We start from the raw sequence: 26,629 nt of genomic DNA, 5'->3' as shown, positions 1-26,629 counted from the left end.
AATTCACTGAACCATATTCTCAGGGTGGCTAAGAGGCTTTGGTATTTATTATAGCAAAGGGACTTCCCTGTCAACCCCCCAAAATAGATTGAACAACCCATTTCTGATGGATATATATATATATATATATATATATATATATATAGTAATTTATAGGATAGCCTACTTAATTACAAATAAACAATCTTTTAGTTGAGGCCCAGAAAGTGCAGAGACAGTTTAATTCCTGGACACCCCTGATTAAGCAGGACATAATGTTCCTTGGCAATTGCTGCTTTCACAGCAGAGATCTGTGACAGCTAGGCCTGTGTGGGGCTCCCTGCTCCTCTGTTCACAAAGCAAGGATTAGGTAGGAGCCCCCAAACATGACACACTTTATTTGGGCTTGCTGACTACTGGAGTACATAAGTTGGGCACCCCACAGTGGACATCTGAGGGTCCAGGAGACCATGCTTGTCTCAGGTAAGAGTTTCTGAATTCTTAGAAGCCTAGACACACAAAAGGTCCAAGCACAGGAGAGTCAGTCTCCAGATGGCACAAGGCAGCATCGGTCTCTTATTTGGTTAACATTTAAAGGATGAGTAGTGTATGCTTAGCACTTAGCCCTGTGCCAGGACAGAGAAGATGCTCATGTGTATGGGTTGAATGGACGAGGCTTATGGGGCACCAGTGATGAGCCTTCTGCTAACAACAAGAACAAAGGAGAACACAGCTGGCTTTCTATGCATTCTGCCTGTCACACTCTCTTGGTGAGGTCCTTGATACCAAGCATGTGACCAGGGGAGCTGCAACAATGGCCAGTTGGATCTGACCCTTCACTACTTCTATAGTGGGAAGGAGGCTGGGGAGGTGGCCATGACATGAATTTGTATAGGTGACTTCAAGTAGGATAAGTACCATCCATACTTTATGAACTTGCTGAGGTCAACTTCAAATAACTTCTTCAACTTGTTGTGCTTGTCCCTCTCTCCAGCTCTGAAGGGTCTGGTGGGTGTGGAAGGTTTGGGAGGAGAATGGCAAACTGTGCCACTAACTACAAGATGGGGACCAGGTGGGAGGTGTGCAGTAGTGCCTGCCTAGCTGGCACGAGTGTTTTCTGGCCAGAGCCATATGCATGCATAATAGGTCCAACAGATAGCAAGCTCTTAAAATAAGTGCTGCGGGAACACTCCATGCCCCAACCCCTGAAGGGAGTGATGTGCTCTTTGATCAGGATTTCTTCACATGTGGTTGTACTGGAGACCTGTAGGCATGGAAAACGCTTTAAAGACCTAACTATAACTTTCCCCATTCATTTGTAAAGGATAAATAGCTAGAATTTTAATTACTTTGCAACTGAAAGTTTATAGCCATTGTGGATCAATTTTTCTTACAATACATGCCAAAAAAAAAAAAAAAAGAAAGAGAAACAAAAAGATAAGCCAGGCATGGTGGCACGTGTGTGTGTGTTTGTGTGTGTGTGTGTGTGTGTGTGTGTGTGTGTGTGTGTGTAATCCTAGGAGGCTGAGGCAGGATGATCACAAGTTCAAGACCAGCCTCAGCAACTTAGTGAGACCCTGTGTCTCAAAATTAAAACCAACCAACCAACCAAACAAACAAACAAAAAAAGGGTGCTGGAGGGTGTGGCTCAGCGGTTAAGCATCCTGGGTTCAATCCCCAGTACCCAAAATAAAAAAAGAAAATTGATTTACGATGGAGGCACGCCACCCTCCCCTTTGCCATGGCTTCTGGCTTTTATTTTTAGAGGAGCTAATGAGAGTTTAGACATCAACTCAAGTGCAAATCAAACAACAACAACAAACAACTCTTAATCACCACAAACTGGTGCTATTGTTCACTGTGATTCTTTCTTCTGAAGATAGTCCAGGCAGCTTTGAGGGAGCAGCTGCAGCCTGCCCTCCTGCCCTCCTCCTTTCCTTCCTCTCTTCCTGCAGAAAGAAGAGTAAGGAATGATGGAGTCTCAGGAATCACAACCCCGCAGGCTGTTCTTCAGCGAGACACTCTCAGGCACAGCTCTAAGTGCTACTGGAAAAACACAAACACTTCTGCAAACATTCACAGTGCATAAGGATTTGTGACACTTTGAGAAAAATAACTCTGCTTTCAAGAAGTTGAGGTTGTTTGACTATGTGTTTCACGTATTGTTTTTTCTTTTAGGTTTAAATTCTGGAGAAACACGTCTCTCTTTCCAGAGACTTGCCTTAAATGTTACCAGTTTTGTAAACTGACCCTGTGGGATTTTTACATTTCCCTTTATTCAGTTTTCCACTTTGTACCTCGTGTACTTCCCACCTGCAATGCACAACTTCTTGCAAACACATCTACTTCTGTCTCTGAAAGGGAGATTCTGCCCTTTCAGCAATAGGAATGGTATAAAACCAAGAAGTTGAATCCCAAATTTCCACAAAAGTCAGAGAGACCTTTGGATAAATATCTTATTATTCCATTTTCAAATAAAGGGTACCAAATTAGTATAGTCCAAGAAAGTACATTTTGTCAAGCATGTACTATAATCCTATAATCCCAGCGACTCAGGAGGATGAGGCAGGAGGATCACAAGTTTGAGGCCAGCCTCAGCAACTAACTGAAGTCCCAAGCAACTTTGCAAGACAGACCCTGCCTCAAAATAAAAAATAATAAAAAAAAAAAGGGCTGGGGACGTGGCCCAGTGGTTAAGCAATCGCCCCTGGGTTCAATCTCTGGTACCAAAAAACTAAACCAAACCAAAACAAACCCCAAAACAGAAGTACATTTTGTATTTAGTCCTTTTGTAAAAGACACAGAATAGAGAGCCTGCTAGAGAGACATGGGATAGCCTTAGGAGACAGTACCAGAGCCCAGTGGCAGAGTTCCATAGTGGTTAAGTTCACAAAAGTGCTATCTGAAGGCTGCAAGGATGAACTTACATCCTTGAACCCTCCCAGTTCCGTCAACTGCTTTTCTGTCCTTCCTACCATTTTTAGAGTTTAACAGGATAATGAACCACCAAATAAATAATCATTCTGAAGGTAACAACCTGGTCATTAGCAACATCAACATTCTAACTCCCAGGTATTGTTCTAAGGAACCATTTGAAATACGATGCTTTGTAAATTTATAATACTGGGTAGGTGTTTTTCAACTTGGAAATCCCTGTTTGCAAAATTCAAAACTATACTACAAAATCCCTTTCCATCTAAGAAATTGCTATCTGAAAAAGCAGTTTCAATAGAAAAAAGAAAAAGTCAATAACAAGGCTCTCTTATTATACACGGAAAGAGTCTGTCGTTAAAAAGGTGGGATATACACACCTTAATTTGTCAAGAATGAGCCTCCCTAGATTAATGGTCTTTGTTTCCCTACAACATAAGTCACTGCCATGACATCTGAAATAAAATTGAAGCGGTTATTTTGTCATAGTTATTGTACCTGAATTTCCTTACTCTCCTTTCATTTAAATTGGGGCAGGGGGACCTTTACGATAAAGTCTCATCTGAGCCACTCCTTCAAATATGTGTTGATATGGGAGAGGTCTCCTGGGGCATACGTGTTCAACTATCAACCAATGACCCCTTTAGGCAACTTTTGTAAAAATTACTGTACCTGAGAACCTAATACTACTGTTTGGAGCGGAGATAACTGAGTATATCTTTGCTCATGTTATGCTTAAGTTGCTACCCACAATCTCTTTAAGAGGATGAGGTTTGCATTTTGGCAGGCTTGGAAGAATAGGAGTATGACCCACATCACAATGGAACAATGTTCTCCATCTCTCACAGGTGGGTAGAGGAAATAGGGTCATGTGACTTGGGACTGTGAGAGATGTGTCCAGAAAAAAGAGAGAATCTTCTTTTAAAAGTTGAACCCAGGACACCAGTCAATGTGCTCCAATTCCAAAAATGGGAAATGTAGCTCCCGACAGCTCCCCAGAGGGGGCCTGTATCTTTGAGTTCATGTGATATTGTAATCTGTGGAAGCTTTTGGTTGCTTCTGCCCAGATTCAGATGAATATGCTGTCTAGAGCTCTGAGTGGAAGCCAAAATTGAGCAGAACTAGCTTGAATTTGCATAAAAATGTAAATGTGTATTAAAATGTAAATTTGAAGTGACCTTGGGACCAGCTACCCTGTTCATTATCTTCAAAGTATCTCCACACTGTGCACCAGAGAATCTCCTAGATGCTAGTCATTGGTGAGCCAACATGACTTGGTTATTCCCTATTACCTGCCAAAATTGATCACAGGGTTAAATTTGAATATAATTCAGAAATAGCAAGGTCCGAGTGGGAACTGGACTGAAGGTTACTATATTACTTGTGATTTTAAATAAGATTGGTGCAAGACTTAGGAGGGAATGATAACGCTGATTAAAAAAAGAATTCTGTTCAAGCGCCTTCGATTCATCCAACTGACTACAAGAGCCTAAGTTGATAGCTTGTCAATCTGAATTGCCTAAAGGGGTCAGGTTGGTATTACTGATATTTGAGGCACTCTGAAAGTACAGTAATGCAATACACAATTGCTAATTTTCATTTACTCCTTTAAATTAGTCCAAATAAAGAAAGTTTCAATTTTGTCATCCTAACTCACCCATCTTATCTTTATTTCAGAAGGAATTTATTTGTTTAGATGTGACTTTTCACTTGCTTTTCAACTTTCCCTCATGTTTTATTCAGACTCATTGCCTCTAAGATTGGAAGTATGCATCTCACATTTATACACTAGGAACTATAATTGGCCCTACTGAAATTGTTTATTCCTCTGCTGCAACCATGGGCCAAAATGGTATCTAGAGGTCATTCAATGCATAGGCTGGCATCGATTTCAGATGCAGAGACCAAGGTCCAGAGAAGTAAAAGGACACATTTATGGTTTCACTGGCTTTATCCAGAGATAGCCAGCACTAGAACTCCAGACACAATTGTGATTTACTTCAGGTGAGGACTGGAACATAGGATCTTATGATTACTGCATTTCTTACAAATGCATGTCTATTTTTTCTTTCCAAATGTCCTGGGTGATTTCAACAAAATACTTGCCACAAGCCCAGCCACCAAAACAGGCCCAAAAGGGCAAAAGATAGATTATCTGGTCAGTCGAAGAAAACCATTGACTCAGCAACTGATGGGCAGATTTAGTGCTTGGCTCCTTTTAAATAACTGACTTACGGTTAATTATTATCTCCCTAGCTTTTATCTTTAATCTTTAGTTTTAAATTCTTGGTAGTAATTGCTCCTAAACCTATGTGTATAATGCAGACAGAAGCAAGTCCTTCTGAGCAATTAAAAAAAAAAGTCCTCATTTTTTTTCACACTAAACTATGATTTTTAATTAGTGCAATAATAGTTCCTCCTGATGGGGATAATTGCATCTTTAAGCATATTTGAGGTTGGAGAGCTCTGTTGTGCAGGCATATTCTAAAAGACTGAATGTAAATATGTTTTGTTCACCATTCATTTGTGACTTCAATCACTATTATAACTGCATCTTTTGCAATAAAAATGCTAAATTATACATTATATATCTTTCCAAGCACATTAGACCAATTTTTAAACAGCCCAGTAAGAATGAGCATGTCACAAACTTAAAACCAAAGTGTAGATATTATCACTTCATTTAATATTGAGAGCAATTCAATTTAAATTCTGGAAAAGCAAATACCTTTAATAAAGTTGGTGTGAATGATTATATAGTTTGATATAACTATTGTACAGGAGTGTGTACACATATAAATCTATAGATAGAATTATGTACATTTCAATATATACCACATATATATTTTAATTTTGCCACTCATATTTTTCTCTTTAGTAAAACAAAGCGATTTTACTGTACAAGGATGTGCAATGCTACATTAAGTCCTGAGTAATTTAAGGGGTTAGTAATAAAGTACTCTAAATTCTAGTCTTCAGCTAAAGATCCAGTAGATACTGTAACAAAAATGTGAACAAAATAATATTTAAAAATATGCATCCAGTTTTGCACTTATTTTGTGCTTAGCAGAAAAAGCTTGAGAATGCACAGCAGCCATTGAGATTTGGGATAATGTCCTCAAACATTCAAGGTTAAACAGTGTCCTGTTTGTAGGGATTTATAGAAATTTTAAGTGATGTCACCTACATCCAATTTGTCAAGCATGGAAGATTCTAGTCATGATTGGACCAAAAATTCCCTTTACAGAATATGAAATTCTATGTAAACATCAGTGTTCAGGTATTGTATAAAATTTCTGATCCAAATGAGGAAAAAGAAAAGGAAAAAAAATACAGTAAAATAATTTAAAATGCTTTTCTTGGGATATAGTCAGTCACACGGAAATGATATAAAAAAATCAGAGTATATTTTGGTGATGGATGAAACCAGAGGAAAGTCATTTAGGAGTGGTCTGGCAAGCCACCCACTCTGGGAGGTCCCAGGTTGGCTTGGCTCAGGGAGCTCAAGTTAAAGAAGCCACATTCATCCTGCCACGGGGGATGGATGCTGCTGCGCAATAAGGAGGAAGCACTATGGGAAAAGGCCACATTCAACTGCAGTGGAACAGTAACAGCTGCCTGTCAGGGTCACCATCAGCAGGCAAAGCGTCCCATTCCCAAACTGAGGCACTAGGTATGATGACGTGAGGCGTTCAGGTTGGCTGCTGCACGTCTGCCTTGGGCGGAGGGAGGCAGCCGGGATCCAGCCTTGCATCAGAGCGGGCTTCAACAAGAAGGCACTGCGTTGGTGGTTCCTTTGTCATCCTGGCTCTACCCCGTCCCATGGCTGCTGTAGTCAAAGACTCCTTTCTTGAAGAATGGTGAGAACTCACAAATGGTGTGTTTTGAAAGGGTCAGTCCCACTTTGTTGATGTGTAGGGGTGATGTTGCAGATTGGAGCATCACGCTGAAAAAGTCCCTGAGGTATTTCTGAGGAAGAGACAAGAGTTAAGAACATGGTCAAGATATCTCTGGGTAGAGTCAAGGAGAGGAGAAGCAATGTCTAGAAACAACTTCATGTCTACCTGGATGCATATGTTTATTTCATAAATCAGACCTAGTGGTGGGGTAGGGGGACTCCGAGGAACACCAGCATCCAAGGAAGATCCTCGAAGCCCTCAGCATCAGACCAAGAGAAAACAGATTGTGATATCCATAAACACAATAAAACGTTTCTTTGGTTCAAGGCTCTATCTGATTCATAGCAATGCCACCAGGTCTATCTGCAGACAACACTCAGAGGAATGCAACAGTGCCTGGCCCTGGGGATCTGCTGTGCAGCAACAGTGTCATTAGTTAGTATCCTATTTCTAACCCCCTCACCCCAGTTACTCATGAAATAGACAATTAAAAGGAAAAAAAAAAAAAAAAGAAAGGGCTGCCCATCTGTGCAGTTGAATGTCTGGCTTATTGGCGTTTTTAAATTGCACAATCTGTATCTGCTTTGAAGCCTTCTTATAATGTAAAGGGGAAAAAACAGAACAGGAGGATCAGCTCTAAGCACTGATATTTACAAATCATTTTGTAAATCCAATAATCGTCAAGAAAAGGAAATTCTTTTTTTTTATTTTTTTATTATTGGTCTTTCAAAATATTACATAGTTCTTAATACATCATATTACACGGTTTGGTTCAAGTGGGTTATGAACTCCCAATTTTACCCCGTATACAGATTGCTGAATCACATCAGTTACCCTTCCATTGATTGACATATTGCCTTTCTAGTGTCTGATGTATTCTGCTGTCTGTCCTATTTTCTATTATCCCCCATCCCCTCCCCTCCCCTCCCCTTTTCTCTCTCTACCCCTTCTACTGTAAATCATTTCTTCCATTTGTATTATCTTGTCTTACCCCTCCTTTCCACTTACATGTCATTTTGTATAACCCTGGGGATCGCCTTCCATTTCCATGCAATTCCCCTTCTCACTCCCTTTCCCTCCCACCTCTCATCCCTGTTTAATGTAAATCTTCTTCTCAAGCTCTTCGTCCCTACCCTGTCCTTGTTGACTCCCCTTATATCAAAGGAGTCATTTGGTATTTGTTTTTTAAAGATTGACTAGCTTCACTTAGCATAATCTGCTCTAATGCCATCCATTTCCCTCCAAATTCTATGATTTTGTCATTTTTTAATGCAGAGTAATACTCCATAGTGTATAAATGCCACATTTTTTTTATCCATTTATCTATTGAAGGGCATCTAGGCTGATTCCACAGTCTTGCTATCGTGAATTGAGCTGCTATGAACATCGATGTAGCAGTGTCCCTGTAGCATGCTCTTATTAGGTCTTTAGGGAATAGACCGAGAAGGGGAATAGCTGGGTCAAATGGTGGTTCCATTCCCAGCTTTCCAAGAAATCTCCATACTGCTTTCCAAATTGGCTGCACCAGTTTGCAGTCCCACCAGCAATGAACAAGAGTGCCCTTTTCCCCGCATCCTCTCCAGCACTTATTGTTGTTTGACTTCCTAATGGCTGCCAATCTTACCGGAGTGAGATGGTATCTTAGGGTGGTTTTGATTTGCATTTCTCTGACTGCTAGAGATGGTGAGCATTTTTTCATGTATTTATTGATTGATTGTATGTCCTCCTCGGAGAAGTGTCTGTTCAGGTCCTTGGCCCATTTATTGATTGGGTTATTTGTTATCTTATTGTCTAATTTTTTGAGTTCTTTGTATATTCTGGTTATTAGGGCTCTATCTGAAGTGTGTGGAGTAAAGATTTGTTCCCAGGATGTAGGCTCCCTGTTTATCTCTCTTATTGTATCTTTTGCTGAGAAAAAACTTTTTAGTTTGAGTAAGTCCCATTTGTTGATTCTAGTTGTTAACTCTTGCGCTATGGGTGTCCTATTGAGGAATTTGGAGCCCGATCCCACAGCATGTAGATCATAACCAACTTTTTCTTCTATCAGATACCGTGTCTCTGATTTAATATCAAGCTCCTTGATCCATTTTGGGTTAACTTTTGTGCATGGCGAGAGATAGGGATTCAGATTCATTTTGATGCAAATGGATTTCCAGTTTTCCCAGCACCACTTGTTGAAGATGCTATCCTTCCTCCATTGCATGCTTTTAGCCCCTTTATCAAATATAAGATAGTTGTAGTTTTGTGGATTGGTTACTGTGTCCTCTATTCTGTACCATGGGTCCACCCGCCTGTTTTGGTATCAGTACCATGCTGTTTTGGTCACTATTGCTCTGTAATATAGTTTGAAGTCTGGTATCGCTATACCGCCTGATTCACACTTTCTGCTTAGCATAGTTTTTGCTATTCTGGGTCTTTTATTATTCCATATGAATTTCATGATTCTTTTATCAATTTCTACAAGATATGCTGTTGGGATTTTGATTGGCATTGCATTGAACTTATAGAGAACTTTTGGTAATATCGCCATTTTGATGATGTTAGTTCTGCCTATCCATGAGCAGGGTATATTTTTCCATCTTCTCAGGTCTTCTTCTATATCTTTCTTTAGGGTTCTGTAATTTTCATTGTATAAATCTTTCACCTCTTTTGTTAGGTTGATTCCCAAGTATTTTATTTTGTTGGGGGATATTGTGAATGGAGTAGTTGTCCTCATTTCCTTTTCAGAGGATTTGTCGCTGATATACAGGAATGCCTTTGATTTATGCGTGTTGATCTTATATCCTGCCACTTTGCTGAATTCATTTATTAGCTCTAATAGCTTCTTTGTAGACCCTTTTGGGTCTGCTAGGTATAGAATCATATCATCTGCAAATAGTGATAATTTAAGTTCTTCTTTTCCTATTTTTATGCCTTTAATTTCTTTCGTTTGTCTAATTGCTCTGGTCAGTGTTTCGAGGACTATGTTGAACAGAAGTGGTGAGAGAGGGCATCCCTGTCTTGTACCAGATCTTAGAGGGAATGCCTTCAATTTTTCTCCATTCAGAATGATGCTGGCCTGTGGCTTATCATAGATTGCTTTTACAATGTTGAGGTATGATCCAGTTATCCCTAATTTTTCTAGAGTTTTGAACATAAAGGGATGCTGTACTTTGTCGAATGCTTTTTCTGCATCAATCGAGATGATCATATGGTTCTTATTTTTAAGTCTATTGATGTGGTGAATAACATTTATTTATTTCCGTATATTGAATCAGCCTTGCATCCCAGGGATGAATCCTACTTGATCATGGTGTATAATTTTTTTGATATGTATTTGAATCTGATTCACCAGAATTTTATTGAGGATTTTTGCGTCAAGGTTCATTAGAGATATTGGTCTGTAGTTTTCTTTCTTTGAAGTGTCTTTGTCTGGTTTCGGAATCAGGGTGATGTTGGCCTCGTAGAATGAATTTGGAAGTTCTCCCTCTTTTTCTATTTCCTGAAATAGCTTGAAAAGTATTGGTGTTAGTTCCTCTTTAAAGGTTTTGTAAAACTCTGCTGTATACCCATCCGGTCCTGGGCTTTTCTTAGTTGGTAATCTTTTGATGGTTTCTTCTATTTCCTCTATTGTTATTGGTCTGTTTAGATTGTCTATATCCTCCTGCCTCAATCTGGGCAGATTATATGACTTAAGAAAATTATCTATGCCTTCACTATCTTCTATTTTATTGGAGTATAATGATTCAAAGTAATTTCTGATTATCTTCTGTATTTCTGAAGTGTCTGTTGTGATATTGCCTTTTTCATCCCGTATGCTAGTAATTTGGGTTCTCTCTCTTCTTCTCTTCGTTAGCATGGCTAAGGGTCTGTCAATTTTATTTATTTTTTCAAAGAACCAACTTTTAGTTTTGTCAATTTTTTCAATTGTTTCTTTTGTTTCAATTTCATTAATTTCAGCTCTGATTTTAATTATTTCTTGCCTTCTACTTCTTTTGCTGTTGTTTTGCTCTTCTTTTTCTAGGATTTTGAGATGAAGTATGAGATCATTTATTTGTTGGTTTTTTCTTTTTTTGAGGAATGAACTCCAAGCAATGAATTTTCCTCTTAGAACTGCTTTCAATGTGTCCCATAGATTCCGATATGTTGTGTCTGTGTTTTCATTTAACTCTAGGAAGTTTTTAATTTCCTCCTTGATGTCTTCTAAAACCCATTGATCATTCAGCAACCTATTGTTCATTCTCCAAGTGATGCTTGATTTTTCCTTCCTTCCTTTATCATTGATTTTCAGTTTCATTCCATTATGATCAGATAAGATGCATGGTATTATCTCTACCCCTTTATATTGTCTAAGAGTTGCCCTGTGACATAATATATGGTCTATTTTTGAGAAGGTTCCATGAGCTGCTGAGAAAAAAGTGTAACTACTTGATGTTGGGTGGTATAGTCTATATATGTCAATTAGGTCTAGGTTGTTAATTGTGTTATTGAGTTCTATAGTTTCCTTATTTAACTTTTGTTTGGAAGATCTGTCCAGAGGTGAGAGAGGTGTGTTGAAGTCTCCCATGATTATTGTATGGTGGTCTATTAGACTCTTGAACTTGAGAAGAGTTTGCTTGATGAACAAAGCTGCACCATTATTTGGGGCATATATATTTATGATTGTTATGTCTTGTTGGTGTATGGTTCCCTTGAGCAGTATGAAGTGTCCTTCTTTATCCCTTTTGATTAACTTTGTCTTGAAATCTATTTTATTAGATATGAGTGGAAATTCTTACTAAGGTGAACAGCTCAAGACCTCTTGCTCTTGCCCTCCCCTACTGCAGGTGATTGTCACATTATCTGCCTTTCTTGGCACCAAGGAAGCAAAGCAAAGCATTGAAGAGTAGGCTCTAAAATGTTTAGGGTAAAATCAGACATGGGTGCTGAAGGGATATATTAAAGAGAAGTGGATACATGAGACTAGTTGATGTATTTATATCTGGCAAATCTCATCTATAACAGAAAATGGGTGGAGAGAAGAGTTTAGACCTAAACCTTGTTTAGAAAACAAACTTAGAAATTAACCATAATTCTGGACTATAATGAAAATTTTGTTGTCTAAGAAACACGACCTAATCCTTGAGCAGTCATTTCCAACTAGGGGCAATTCTGCCTCACAGGGGACATCAGACAATGTTGGGAGACATTTCTGATGGTCATACTTGTGTGTTGCATGATACATCTAGTGGGTGAAGGTCAGGAATGCTGCTAACAACCTAAAACCCACAGGACAGTCCCTAGAACAAATAATTTTCTGGCCCCAAATGTCAACAGTACCTCAGCTGAGAAAACTTGCCCTAGAGAAAGTAGAATTCAGCTGTATCTATGGATTGCCCACCTGGAATCAAAGAATTTCTGAAGGAAATCACTCAGCTCAAGGAAAGTTTATTAGCTCTTTCTTAGAAATAATACAAGAATTACAAGTAACATTTGTTTAACTTAGGTTTCTACAGATCTTCTAATGTCTAATTTTTTATATTTTATAGAAGTAAAACTGATATACAATATACTGCATTTTTTTTTTTTTTTTGCGATGCTAGGGGTGGAACCCAAGGCTCATGCATGCTAGGTAAATGCTCCTACCGAGCGATGTCCCCAGACTTGAAACTGCATATTCTTTAAATATGTAATTTGATGAGTATTGTTACAAGTAAAAAAATAATACCACAAACCAAGAAAATGAACATTTGCATCACCCCCAGAAGTTTCCCAAGTCACTTTATTTTATGTGGTCATCATACACTGCCTAGAATTACACATCCTTCTTATAACAGCTATTTTCTAGAGAGGAGGCTGTAGCTAGGAGACATGAGAAAGGCTAGTAATCAAGAAGAGACCTGGAAGTAAGTGCTCTTCACTCAGACCTGGTTTACTGGCTCATTATTCCTAACATACTAGTCTCAAAGTACCCTTTCTAGAAGGATCCTGAAACTGACATAAGGTAGAGGTGAGAAGTGCCAAAACCAACTGCTGAAGAATGAACATCTATCTTAATCTTGGTAGCTATTAGCACCAGAGAGACAAAAGGAAATTTGACTTCAACTTTCCTAGGAGAGGGACCCTGAGAATATCCACTTGTAGGGAACTCTGACTTCTATCAGACATGGTTAACAGCAAATACTGTAGACTATACTTGAGCAACCAAAGCTTGTTGAAATCTATGTGGATACTTGATTGTTTTTGGCAAACCAAGAGTGAAATGCTACAGAATAGGATGAGGAGTTCTTCCCTTGTGCAAGGAGCTGTGACTCTTCCACAATTTAATGAGGAATGGAGAGAGACTTCTTCTTGCATAGGCATTGTCTCTGTAGCTCTTGGGTGGCTCCTGCTTCAGATACCCCAGGCTTTGCATTAACATGCAAACTAATGTTTACCACAAACTTGCCTTGGAGATGAACTCTGTCAGACAAGGAGGCAATTTAAATCTGGGAACAGATGTTGTATCAACATTTGTCATAATTAGTTCACAAAGTAGAGTCCCTTTAAAGGGCCAATAACGCCTGAAGGGTATAATGAGAAGTAAAAGTTAAAAATATAAATAAAAGTAAAAGAGAAGTATGGGAGACACCTTACCAAACACAGTCTGGCCATTAAAAGAGTACTATAAATCAACTGCAGGTAATGCCTTTCTCTTTAAATAAACTCATTAGCATGGCTTGATGAAAACTCCAGCTAGAAAGATCTGATTTGACCACTTCCAAACATTACAAAAGAGTTTTTCTCTGCAAAACAAATCTCTTGCTAGCATGAGTTTCAGGCAGCTTGGTTTCCTTTATGTGAGCTGCTTCCCAGGTGCAGAGAAAGCATTTGTCTAAAAAATAATCTCTGCAGTGACTCCATTTTGCTCCCAGGTCTGGAGGACCAGGCATGACCTTTGCTAGCTGTGTCCAGAGACAGCCACATGCTGGAGTGAGCTGAGCACATTCTGGTGAACCACTGAACCAAGGGACAGAAGATGGTGCTAAAATTTCAGAAGGTTCTTGAGGTCACAGACAGTGTCTCATTCTTTGCAGTCTCTGATCATCCATGGCACACTGCCAAGCTTAGGAAAAATGCTGAGAAGAAACCTTGATGATTGATTTCGATGAGTTAATTTTTTTTTAAGTTGAAATACATAGATGGAAAACAGCTCACATCATGAGGGTAAAGGCCTAATGATTTTTCACAAAATGAACATACCTATGTGATCGGCATCTAGGTATAAGTAAAATTATTTCTCCAGCCCCAAGGCAGCCCTCCTCATACTCTTCTTCCATTTATAGTCCTCTCTCCAGGATAACCACTATCCCAATTTCTAGCAGCACAGGCTAGTTCTGCCAGTTTTTGAACATTACATTAATAGAATATACAAGATATACTTTTCCCCCCGGCATGAATTTATTTTTTAATTGGTACAATATTGTTATACATGAAAGTGGGATTCATTGTATATAGTCACACATGCACATAGCATAGTTTGGTCACTTTCATTCTGCAGATCTATCTTCCCCTTTCCCATTCCCTTCTCCTCTTTCCCTCCTCCCTCTCCCTTGATCCCTTTACTTCACTGTTCTCCCTTCTATTTTCATGAGATCCCCCTTTTAAAAAAATTCTTTATTTCTCTCTAGCTTCTGCATATGAGAGAAAACATTTGACACATACAGTATATGATGAATGCCACATTTGTGAGACTAATCCACACAACTTGTGTGTAGTTGGGTTGTTCAGAAACCTTGCTTGGAGAGTATTCCATATGTGGACGTACCAACTGCTCAACTTTAATACAGGGACATACAACAGTGACAGTTTGGTCTTTCTGTCTGACCTCTGCTTCAATAATGAAACCCACTTTCACCTATTACTGGTGTCTGGTGAGTCACATTTATCACTATCCTAATATCCTCATTTCTCATTAGGGTTTGAGGCTCAATTTAAGATCAGTCAGTGTTCTAAATCCTGGCTATTGTATATATTTAAATATAGTATAATTATATAAAAAATACTAACTCAAATTTAATTAGTGATTTTTGTTGATTTTTGTTTTCCACAGCTATAGCTAAAGGAAGAAACGAAAAGTTCTCCTGTCAATTCTACCCCTTTTTTGTGGATCCTAAGAATTCTAGTTCTCCCTAGCAAGTGAGAATTATGTCTAGGAACTGAGCTGCATCCTCAGGGTAGCATACTTTATAAAAGAGAACTGCAAAAATTGAAGGACATTAGGAGTTCAACTGACTTACTAGGAGTCAAATGACTTATCAGGGTCAGAAATGGCAAGGTAGGAAAAGGATTTGTAAAATCCATTCCCCAATTGCTACATCTCACTTTTGTTTTTCAGTTGTAGTTGAACACATACCTTTATTTTATTTATTTATTTTTATGTGGTGCTGAGGATCCAACCCAGTGCCTCACACACGCTAGGCGAGTGCTCTATGGCTGAGCCACTACCCCAGTCCTGTATCTCACTTTTGTTGGGTTGGCATCCTTCCCTTCCCCCTCCCCTTTTCATGGTGGCTGTGGGCGGGGACTTTCCACCTGGCTGAGGACACCCGAAATGGCCACTCAGAAGCTCACATGGGCAACAGACCCCAAACACTGTGGTTTAGCTGGCTGAAGCAATCACCCTGTCAACTCACATCAGCCCTGACCGACCTGCGCCAGACATGATGTCCCTAAACTCAGCTCTGCCAACCTGCTGTCAGCAGTTGCCATTTAGATGGCCTAGGCCTTCCTGCCTCCAGATTCCCTCATTAGAATTGCTCTTGCCTTTCCTGCCTGCGACTTCCCCGGCCTTCACTCTTTTGCAGACAGGTGAACCTTACCTGGGAGCTCCCCCCAATAAACCTTCTTTGGGTTCCTTATTCTTTTTTTTTTAAGTATTTATTTATTTTTTTAGGTGTAGATGGACACAACACAATGCCTTTATTTTTATGTGGTGCTGAGGATTGAACCTGGGTCCCGCCAGTGCTAGGTGAGCGCTCTACCGCTGAGCCACAATCCCAGCCCCTGGGTGCCTTATTCTTTTTGCTTTGTTCCTGATCTCATGTGCCCTTTCTTCTTTACAGCTTTCACAGAACATTTTTTCCATTATAAAAAGAAATAAAAGCAGGCATAATTAAATCTCTGTAGCCTGTTAGGGATCACAGAAGGCCTGCAACTTCAGACTACCCTGGTGGTGGGTGATGGCATCACAGCCCATTCTCTGTTAAATGCCCAGTCTTGAGGCCACTCAGAACAGCAATGGAAACCTTGTACAAGGGCAGAATAAGCAAGGGTCTGGTGAGGACCTGAGAATGAGTGATCAAAGGAAAGGGAAGAGGTCCAGAGTAAGGAAGCCACAGAGACAGGAGGGGCATCTGGGGGACAAAAGAGGAAGAGGTGGGATGGAGGAGAGAACAAAAGAGGTGGGAGAGTAAAGGAGGAGAGCATGACAAATGGCCACGATTTATTTGTTTACAAGTTGGAAAAAAAAAGACTTAAGAACAAAAGAAATATATCAGACACATTTATCCAGGTTATTTACTTTTCGCTATTTGGACCAACATTAAAGTATAAAGAAGGCATTTTCTTATCAGTGCTTTAAGAAAATCAAATGCTCAGTATCCTAAAGGTCCTGAGTTTTATAAGCTGAAGAGCCAGGACTCAAGGCCAAATCTCCCAACTCCAGAGCCTGATCTGATCCACCAAGCTGCTGAGTCCCTCCTCTGTTCAACAGCACTATCTCTCATGGAGCAAGTCTGCCTACTTGGGGCATCTCAGCTATATGGGTCATATACCTGCCTTTCCCAGGCTGATGGTGCTCCCATGGTGACAAGTGGGTACTGGGCTCTGTGGAGTTAACATTCCACAGAGACTTGGGGAAAGAGGTGAGACCCTATACTCTTCTACACAGGGTCATCACCATTCTGTTAATGTACTGATATGTTAGTGCCCTGGTGAGCACTGGCCATTTCCTGACTGTCCTGTATCCACTTTTCCTTCCAAAAAAGCATCCAGGTCTCCTTCTGAATCAGGGTAAATGGCTGGTGAATTTTTTCAAGTTGTTATTCTGGGATAGCAAACAGCTAATGAAGCTACCACTTAGAGTCTGCTAAAACCAAGAGACCTTAGGGACAAGGTACTTCCGAATGCATAGCATTGTCATGGAGCATTTTCTTTCTTTTCTCTCTCTCTCTCTCTCTCTCTCTCTCTGTGTGTGTGTGTGTGTGTGTGTGTGTGTGTGTGTGTGTGTGTGTTGAGGGGGTACTGGGAATTAAACCCAGGACACTCTGCCACTAAGCTGCATCCCTTAAACCAGCTCTTTTTTCATTTAGAGAAAGGGTCTTACTAAGTTGCTGAGACTGGTCTCAAACCTAAAATTCCCCTACCTCAGCAACCTAAGTCACACTGGGAGGCTGTGCTTATATGTACCATAGTGCCTGGCCTTGGAGTATTTTCAAGAATGAAAGAAATTCAGAGACCTCAGTGGAAATCTTGAGAGCTTTAAGACAGCCAGTGATCTCTGTCCATTCCCGAGCCTTAGAGTTAATGAACACATTTTCTTACAATGGCTATAGTCCTTTATTTACAATAAAGCTCACTGCTGATGCTCCTCAAAGGATGGGCAGGTGGCAGACACATCGTGAATCAGAAGAAGCTATCCATGTACAATTAAGCTCCTCCAAGATTGGTCTGTTGTTGCATCAGGTCTATTGCCTCATATGAAGGCACCTGCCCATGGTACTCTTCCCTAGAAAGAGGCTGATCCTGGGAGGTCTTTTGGAATAACATTTAAGATTGGGGCAGCATTCCCAGTCAAGCCTTAGGAGGGAAGGCTCCTTCCCCAAACCCTCCGGAGGCTGATGTGGGAAAACAAATTTGAGACCAGCCTCAGCAACTTAGTAAGACCCTTTCTCTAAATTAAAAAAAAAAAATAGAAAAAAGGGCCAATCCAAAATTCTACCGCCATTTGAAAATATAACTAAACATTACTAATCTTTTGAACCCAAACATAGGTTAATATAGTCCACTGGCTGTGTTAATGAGTTTGAAAGGCAAAACACAATCCCTCTAGCAATACAGGGTAATCCAGCAATAATTTTTTATTTTCATTTTTTCCTGGATGCATTATATTGATTAGGTCTTCCAAGCGAAAGTTCTAGAATGTGCTGCTACATGCTATTTTATTTTAGAAATTCTTGATGAAGTTCATTATATTAACATGATCATGTGTGACCTACAAATTTTAGTCTGAGCTCTGGCTGAAAAGAAATACACTGGGAATTATTGGAAAATTGGGCAAAATCTGGACTTTACACAGTCTGCTAGGATTTCCTTTTTAACTCTAGATCTTCTGGATGGAATCTAAGTCTGGTCACAGGTACCAACCACAGGTTCTATGTCCACCCTGGCAAAACCTCTGATATCAGCAGGGTATTTCATGGTGGGCTCCTTCTTACAGTTATTCCCTTTTAGGTATATATAAAATTGGAAAGAATAGAAGGAGTTTTAGTCACCCTTTTCACTGCTATGACCAAAAGCCCTGACAAGAACAATTTCAGAGGAAGAAAATTTATTTGGGGCTCAGGTTTCAGAGGTCTCAATTAATAGTCAGGCAGAAAGGGAGAGGGAGAGATGCTCATCAGGGACAAAATATAAACCCCAAAGGCACACCTCAGTGACCTCCCTTCTGCCTACAATACCACGTAGTTAATTCATTCAAGTGGAGTAACGCACTGATTAGGTTAAGAATCATTCTACCTCTAAGATTTCTTGCATTGTCTCATACATGAGCTTTTGGGGCACATCACAACCAAATCATAAAAGAAGGCTTGACACTAGGGGAAGAGGGGAGAGGAATGGAGTCCAATACAGCAAAAAAAGGGAGCAAGGAAGCAAGAGCTGCATGTGTAGGGATCTTCATTTGTAGGGATGTGTAGGGTAGCACAGGATTGAAGCAGAACACAGAGAGCCTTGAATCTGGATGGCTAGTAGGTACTTTGTAAGAAGTGTTTTTTTCTTTTCTTAGTTCATATGCACAGTGACCCTAAGATAGCCAGGGAGGAGGAGGGCCTGAATGAGTAGCTTTTATTTACAGATGAGGAAACTGAGATGCCAAGAGGCAGTGACTTAGCAAAGGTCAATAGTCATTAGAGACTGACAAAGTAATGGGTTCTTCAAATCTGGGAGAAAGTGAATTTTTCAAGATTTAAGCCCTTACGCCTGAAATGTAATGGGGTTTTTCCTCAGGACTGTCAATACCACACTCAGGTAGGCTCCTAGAATTTTCCTTGAATTTCAATCAGCTGCTATGTATGTATGCACACGTATGAAAATAAGAATTAGGGCCTTCAGAAGCATTTTAAAGACCTCAGCCTCCTTATCTATTGGCTCCCTCCCCTTGATTTTAATTAGCAGTAGGATAAAGTCATGATCATTTCATGTTATTAAAGTTTCTGTTTTAATAAGCCTCGTTTCTATAACTGTGGCCAACTGCTTATTTCATGTGCAATATATCACCCCGGCTGTGTCATTCTAATGATTTCCCCAGCCATCTCACTATTGTGGAACTTTCTACTTTTTATAAGATTTTAACATAAATCCATAATTTAATTTAAAGTTGTGGAAATTATTAAAATTGAAATTTTCTTTAAAAATGTAATGGGGCATTATCTGCCTTTGCGTTGTGACATATTAACAGGGAAGAGAGTTCGGTGGCATTCCTCATTCCCAGAAATCATTAACCACTGTGGCAGCTTAAAGACAAGCATCAGTCTTATAAAACTTAGAGGTTTCATTTACCTTGCAGCCTTTGGAAAATCCATCGACTGATGAGTTCTGAAGATTCAGCAGGACTGAATGTAGATACCTTGGGATGTTTCTAGAACTGAGAGGGATCTGGTCATCACTGGCCATATGTCATGGATCGAACCCATGTGGTCAGTATGATTCACTCAGCAGTCAAGTCTTCCCAGTTCTAAACTCCCATAAATCCGGGACTGAAATCCTCTTACTAACTTTTTAAAAATCATAAAATTTGGCTGCATTGCATCAAATATGTCAGGCTATTTCTCAACATGTCCCCAAATGATCTCCACACACCAATGAAAGTAAGACAGTTTGATGAAGGCAATCCAAGTATCCAGCACAGTTACTGCACACCTAGTTGTTCTCCATGAAGCAGTGTGCCAGGTGCAAGGGCTTGAATACACACACACACACACAACTTGTCCTCACAGGCACATGTGCTGGCCCTTACAATTCATTGTTCAGGATCATTCCTTGTTCGTTCCTGTGCGTGCTTTGCTCCCATCTTCTAATCCAATGTATTTTTTAGTGATTGGCTCAAGGTTGCTTTTTATTGACTTCTTTCCCTTGACTTCATTCATGCATCCAACAAACTCTTTTTGAAAGTTTTTCACATGCCTGAACTGGGCTAGGTGCTGGGATTCAAGTGAGTAAGACTCAGTTTTGTCCTGAGTAAAAGTTTTGCCCTCAGTTAAAGTCCTGTTAGAGGGATAGGCAGGTAAAGCAATAATTAAAATATGGCCAGAAGAAAACAGGAAGGAGAAGCTTTTGGAGCACTTAAGAATGGAACCCGCCTAGTCCTAGGAACTGGTATAAAACTTGAAGGGTAAGGATTCAGCAGGTGAATAAACTGGAGAAGATACAGAAGACAGTTCCAGGCAGGGAGGAGAACAACTACGAAGCCTAGAGGTGGGGAATCAGAGCTCTAGAGTACTGACAACAACCTAGCATGAATGGACTGGCCAACTGGCATGGCCTGTTCAGCTTGGGGGACGCACTCTGGACCTGGGACTGTTCCCTGGGTTAGCATTCCACCAGTCCTTATGCTGGGGTCCCATGTACTATGCGCTGGAATCTCTCTTCTCTTTGATCCATGGAGCTCTGCTGGCTGCCATGTAAAGTGATGTTGATGATGCCAGAGAACTCCTAAGAGCCTCAAAATACCTGCTAATTCCCAACTTCTTCCTTCTCTACCATCTGTCTGAAGGTACCCTGCGCCACTGTACAACTTCATATGACACTCCCTGGGTTTCTTGCAGCATGATACTTGCACACTTTTTTCCACCTTTACTGGTTTACATCACCTTTTCCATGAAACTCAGGATAGTCTATGTATGTATTTGTAGGCTAAAACACAAACTAAAGCTATTTTTTAATTCCTTATATGACAAAAGAGAAACTTCCTGCTTTGCTCCACCCTGATTTCCTGGGATAGGCCTCCCTGAGGTGGTAGGCACTCTTTACCTAGTGCAGGGCAGGTGACTTTCACAGCAGGTTTTATTCTCTGCCCAGTAACATCTAATTCCTGAGTGCCTCTCTTCTCCCAGAGAGCCTGGCTATCTCAACTTTGACAGCTGTCTGGAGGAGAGGCATCTTCTTAGACTGAGACTAAACACTGTTCAGTGACTAGCAGTTACCAAGAACAGAGTGCCCAGTGTGTAGAGGGTACCAGCACAGGCCCTAGGGAGCAGTGAGGCATGACTTCCAGCCAGGGTAGCAGGTACTAGGAGAACAGGCCCACTTGGTCTCTATACACAGTTAAAGGATGCTCCAGCAGTATTCACAGATAGTATGAAAACAGGCGGCAGGGTAGATAGGACCTGTGACCTTCTATTAGTTTTCTCTAGCTGCATAAAAATAATCACAAACAGTGGCTTGAAATATATTCATAGTTCTGCCAGTCAAAAGTTCTGGCACAATGTGGCTGGGCTCTCTGCTGAAGCTTTCATCCAGTGATATTGAGGTGTTTTGCCATGTCAGAGTTACTGACATAGGTTGAGCTCTTGTCTGGAGGCTCTGGGGAAGAATTGCTTCCAAACTCATTCAGGTTGCTGGCCAAATACAGCTCTTTGAGATTGTAGAACTGAGGTTCCCATTTGAGGCCCCATTGCTGTCAGTTAGGGACTGCTCCAGCTCCAAGACCACCCATGTTCCAGGACTGTGTCTACTTTCTGAAACTAGAAATCATATTCCCCTCATGCTTCAAATCTCTGCTGTCTTCTGCTACAGGCCAGAGAAGACTCTGCTTTTAAAGGGCTTTGGAATGATCTCCCTTTTGTCATGTCACAGAGTAATCACAGGAGTGTATCTCATCAGACTCACAGGTTCTGTGAGTCTCAGTCAAGTAGGGAGAACTACACAAGGGTGAGGGTCATTGTGAATCTCCCCAGCATAGGCATGCAGTTTCCCCACCCTTGGTCTACGTTGTAACTGGAATATAAGACACATGGCAGAAAGGTCACAGCAGAGCAGGTAGTACCTGGAAGAGAAACTACTCAAGAGAGCCCATTCACATTTGTTGGATGGGTCCGCAGCATGTGTACCCTCTCATCTCCCACATTTGTGTCACACACCTGTGGTACAGTGTGTTCAGTGTGAAGTATTCAATAGAAGCATTGTCTGGTGGTGAAAAGATGGATGTGTCTGCATCATCTAATCCTTTGCCATAGGTTACTGTAATGAACAGCACAGCTCCATACTATAGTTGTAAAGTACAAATGCCTTCTAATGCTTGAGTTCTGAGCACAGAGCATACACTAATATTTGTTTTTAAAATTGACTTAAAATTTATTTTTCTTTTTCTGGTTGAAAAGTTTCACATACACATATACACACAAGTACAAAGAAAAAAGTTTAATGTGTGTGTGTACGCATGTGTGTACATTCACTATAGTGAAAAGTCTCCCTTTCTTTTTCTTTTTTTGAGAGAGAGGGAGAGAGAGGGAGGGAGGGGGAGAGGGAGGGAGGGAGGGAGGGGGAGAGGGAGGGAGGGAGGGAGGGGGAGAGGGAGGGAGGGAGGGAGGGAGGGAGGGAGGGAGAGAGAGAGAGAGAGAGAGAGAGGGAGGGAGGAGAGAGAGAGAGGAGAGAGGAGAGAGAGGAGAGAGAGGAGAGAGAGGAGAGAGAGGAGAGGAGAGGAGAGGAGAGGAGAGGAGAGGAGAGGAGAGAGAGAGAGAGAGAGAGAGAGAGAGAGAGAGAGAGAGAGAGAGAGAGAGAGAATTTTTTAATATTTATTTTTTAGTTTTTTTGGTGGACACAACATCTTTTTTATTTTTATGTGGTGCTGAGGATGGAACCCAGTGTCCCGCGCATGCCAGGTGAGCGCGATACTGCTTGAGCCACATCCCCAGCCCCAAAGTCTCCCTTTCAACTAACCTCTACCTTCTAAAATCTCCTCTAGGATCCCCCAAATTTTACCATTATTTACTCTTTTTTTTAATGGGTGTTTTCCAGAGCATTTTATATCTATATAAGCAAATATAAATATAGCTGCCTCCACTTCAACTTACACAAATAGGGATATAAAAGAGATGCTCTTCTGAACTTTATCTTATTCATTTAACAGTTTATACAAAAGAAAATTCTCCACAAGTTCATAAAAAAGTTATTTATTCTGAAAGTGATTTTCTAGCTCATTATTAATGGACAGGTAGGCTATTCCAATCCCTGTGGCAGTTCTATAAGATCGTAAACCATAAAAGGGAGAGGATTTTTCACTACTTTATCCAAAGGATGCATACTAAACATTCAACATGGTGTGTGGCACATAGTAGGTACTCAGTAAGTTTACCAAATGAAAGACTGAAGGATGGAGAATATTAAAAATAACATTTTGATAAATAAGATTTTATCTTGGCAAGTAGGTCACTAAACCTACAGGGTAAATTCTTAAAGTGAATTTTTCGGTTGAAGGGTATATGTGTTTTTAAGATTTTGATTAATATCGCCTAATTATTCTCCATAGTCCCTGTATCTATTTATAATCTCTCCAGCAATGTTGGAGAGGAGGTAGTCAACATTTCTGTTTGACCATACTTAAGAGTTTGAAAAAAAATCTTTGGAAGATCATCCAATCCTTTTTCCTGTCCTCATAAAATCAGCAATATTGTAGCTGAGGAATCTTAGCTAGATCCTTTGATTCTTTAACAAAGGAAGGAACTGCAGAAGGTAGGTTGGATTAGAAATCTATATATCCTTAAATATCCAGACATATTTCTGAAACATTTATCCATGTCTCTGTGAAGGATCATGTCCAGTTGAGTTTCCAAATGCCAAGAATTCCCGGATACACTTCAAAATAATCTTAGTCTGAAAGTGGAATCCATTTTTGGGCAATATAAACTTTCAAATATGGGGAACAAGGTCAAGGAGAGGTAAAGGTGGCCCTAAAGGAAGTTGGTTGGGGAAGTGGTATGTCTAAGGGTTTGTTACGCTAGTGACCCCAATTACCCATGCTTCCTGGGACTCACAACCTTGTGTGTGGCTCTCTCCCTTGAATTTAGGTGAAGCCTATAGCCTACTTTAGATAGCAGAATGCACCAGAGGTAATGCTTTGAGTGAAGAAGCCAACCTGGGTTGGATGCTCCAATACTCTGGCTGAGTACCATCCTTATTTGAAGCAGGATTGGAATGTAGGCACATAAGTGGTCTGACTGGGTAAGAGCTGGAGTGGATCAAATATCCAGCTGATTTGAGAACCACTCAGAATCATAGGCAATAAAATGGCGGTCATTTTGAGTCACTAATTTGTGAGGTATTTTATAACACAAGGGTAGATAACCAAAATATATAGGGTTGGGAGTAAGGCAGGAAGATGAGGGAATAAATGAAATCAGTCAAGGTGGAATGAAAAGAAGTTTCTTTGGTTTTTATTTATAATTTATGACTAGACATAAATTAATGTCCTATTCTACTTCATGCCAATATCTTCCAATCCTTTCAGTATTTCTAATGAATAATTCTGTTTTAGCAGATACTTCTTTTCTACCAGCTACTTTTACTATCCTAGGTTTTAAAGTAAATACTTGAAATAAGTAGTCCTCATTTGAAATACAGCATTTATTTCTTGATGTCATGGAGAAGTCTGAGAGCTCCCAGTTAAAATTCATCAGGGTGAAAATGTTAGTCTGTGATTACAGAATCAGAACTATTCATTACAGCTATTCGGAGAACCTTCTTTATGAGTTTGATGACATAAGCATATTGTATTGAATTATTATGGTACTGCATCAATTGGATTCATAAATTTAATATACTCAGTCTGGTTCACACATTCTAATAAAACCCAGCAAGCTTTAAACATTTTATAAGGGATGTGTGTTTAAAGTCCATGTGATATTCAATTTTTACAGGTTGACATTCTTGCTTGGAGTATTAAATAGCTTTGATGATCATGATGACCCAGTGGGTGGCAGAAAACCCACTAACAGACCAGCCACATTAGAGAGACAAAACCTGCTTGAACATAGAAGCTGACTTATCTCCTCTCCAGAGCAAATTCAAAGCCATCCCATTTTCCCAGCTCATAGAGGGGAAGAGTGGGATTCCATTTATTTGTACCTGTGAGCCAGGAGTGAGGACATGTGACAGCTGTATGGGAAGAGGCTGCGGGCTTTCTGGGATATTCCCATGAATGCCACTTTACTTCACTTGATTGAAAGAGAGAAAAAAAAAGGTGGGGGAGGATGCATGGGAGGAGTCCAGTTCCCAGTGCTCATTGTAAGTCTTTAATTTGTTGCTGTGTTTGGTTCTAGGTGAAGGAAAGGTTAACAGGCTCAACTTAGGTGTATAATAACTCAACAAGGGCGGTACTGAGGAGAGGGCCAAAAAGAGAGCCCTGGGGCCTCACCCTGGCCTGTCTGGACTCTGGTTTCACAGTGTGAGCAAGCTCCTTGGACACTCAGCCCTGTGCAGCCACCGCTAGGCAGGGAATGTTATAGCACACCTGTCTGGCGTCAGCCCTAACTCCTCTGCATCTCAGTTTTCTCATCTGATTATAGTATCTTCTTCTCAAGATTAGAAAATTAAATGAACTGCTCTTTGTGAAGTGCTTGGCATAGGGTCCAACTCACAGTACTTAGGTAATAAGTATCTACATTATTATCTGTAATCTATGTTGCATTGTCCTTGGGGAGCTAAGAGGCAGATGTTCATCTTCTCCTCTTTCAGACGTTTAAAACACATGGAATTAAAATGTGAAATATATGACTTAAATGTTTTCCCCTCCAAAGAATAGAAGAAGACAGTAAGAAATTGGATTTTTTCCCCTCCAAATCTCCTTATATTGGATAGCGGCAGACCCTTTATTTCAAGAGTTGCTTTAGAGCAACCAAGAGTTAACATTTGTTTTCAAAATGGGAAACTACATTTAAAAATAAATTGAAAATCTAAATCATACCAGGTAAATAAATTATCCCCCCAAAGTTGGTTTTAGGACAAATTTTAGATATAGATATTCTGAAAAACTATATATTTGGGGAACTATAAAATGCAAAACCTACTATTGTTTTTTATTTCCAAGCTCATGGCTCCTTCTAGCCATTCTTCAGAATTTCTGACATTCTAAGATCTAGTGACTGCTCCAAATGACCAATTTGACTGAAACAGACTTTCAAGTGAGAATCTTGTCCTGTGGTACCTCTTGGCTACAATGTACTTAAACTTAAAATAATCAGGCACTAAAAGACTTGTCACTGAATCATTTGCTGGCATCTCAATCTCCCTTTTGGTGGAGCCACAGACAGACATGGATGCAGCTAACTTATCAGGAATACTGGATGACTTGATCCCGCCTCTCCCTGAGCTGTGACTGTGGTTGAACAGAACAAGCCTTCCCTTTAATATCTGACCTAAGGTAGTCTGTATATTGATGGCAAATTCCATTTGGTTAAAATTCAGCTGGCCTTGGCTATCTGAATAACACTGAGTTCCTGAATTCAGGGCAAGGGGGCAAGTTTGGAGACTGGGGTGGGTTGGGGGGAAGACCTGTTGCCCTCTTTTTTGTTCTTTGGACCAGGGGTGCCTGTTGATCCCTGTGGAAT

At 40.3% G+C, this 26,629-nt stretch overlaps 1 protein-coding gene across 3 annotated transcripts in view; it reads right to left on the bottom strand.

Annotated features, from left to right (window-relative positions):
- Window positions 1–5,625: 5,625 nt before the first annotated feature.
- The window catches only part of Kif16b (kinesin family member 16B), a 307,313-nt gene continuing 286,309 nt past the window's right edge, over window positions 5,626–26,629 (bottom strand). For all 3 annotated transcript variants that reach the window (XM_026397642.2, XM_026397643.2, XM_026397645.2), the window contains one exon: window positions 5,626–6,879. In XM_026397642.2, the coding sequence (XP_026253427.2) occupies window positions 6,721–6,879 (159 nt within the window). In that variant the 3' untranslated portion in view covers window positions 5,626–6,720. The remainder of the gene's footprint in view (window positions 6,880–26,629) is intronic.

This window comes from Urocitellus parryii, chromosome 6, assembly GCF_045843805.1.
Source record: "Urocitellus parryii isolate mUroPar1 chromosome 6, mUroPar1.hap1, whole genome shotgun sequence".
Classification (NCBI taxonomy): domain Eukaryota; kingdom Metazoa; phylum Chordata; class Mammalia; order Rodentia; family Sciuridae; genus Urocitellus; species Urocitellus parryii.
The sequence above is the reverse complement of the archived record's forward strand: the minus strand, read 5'-3'. Positions and strand labels throughout refer to the sequence as shown.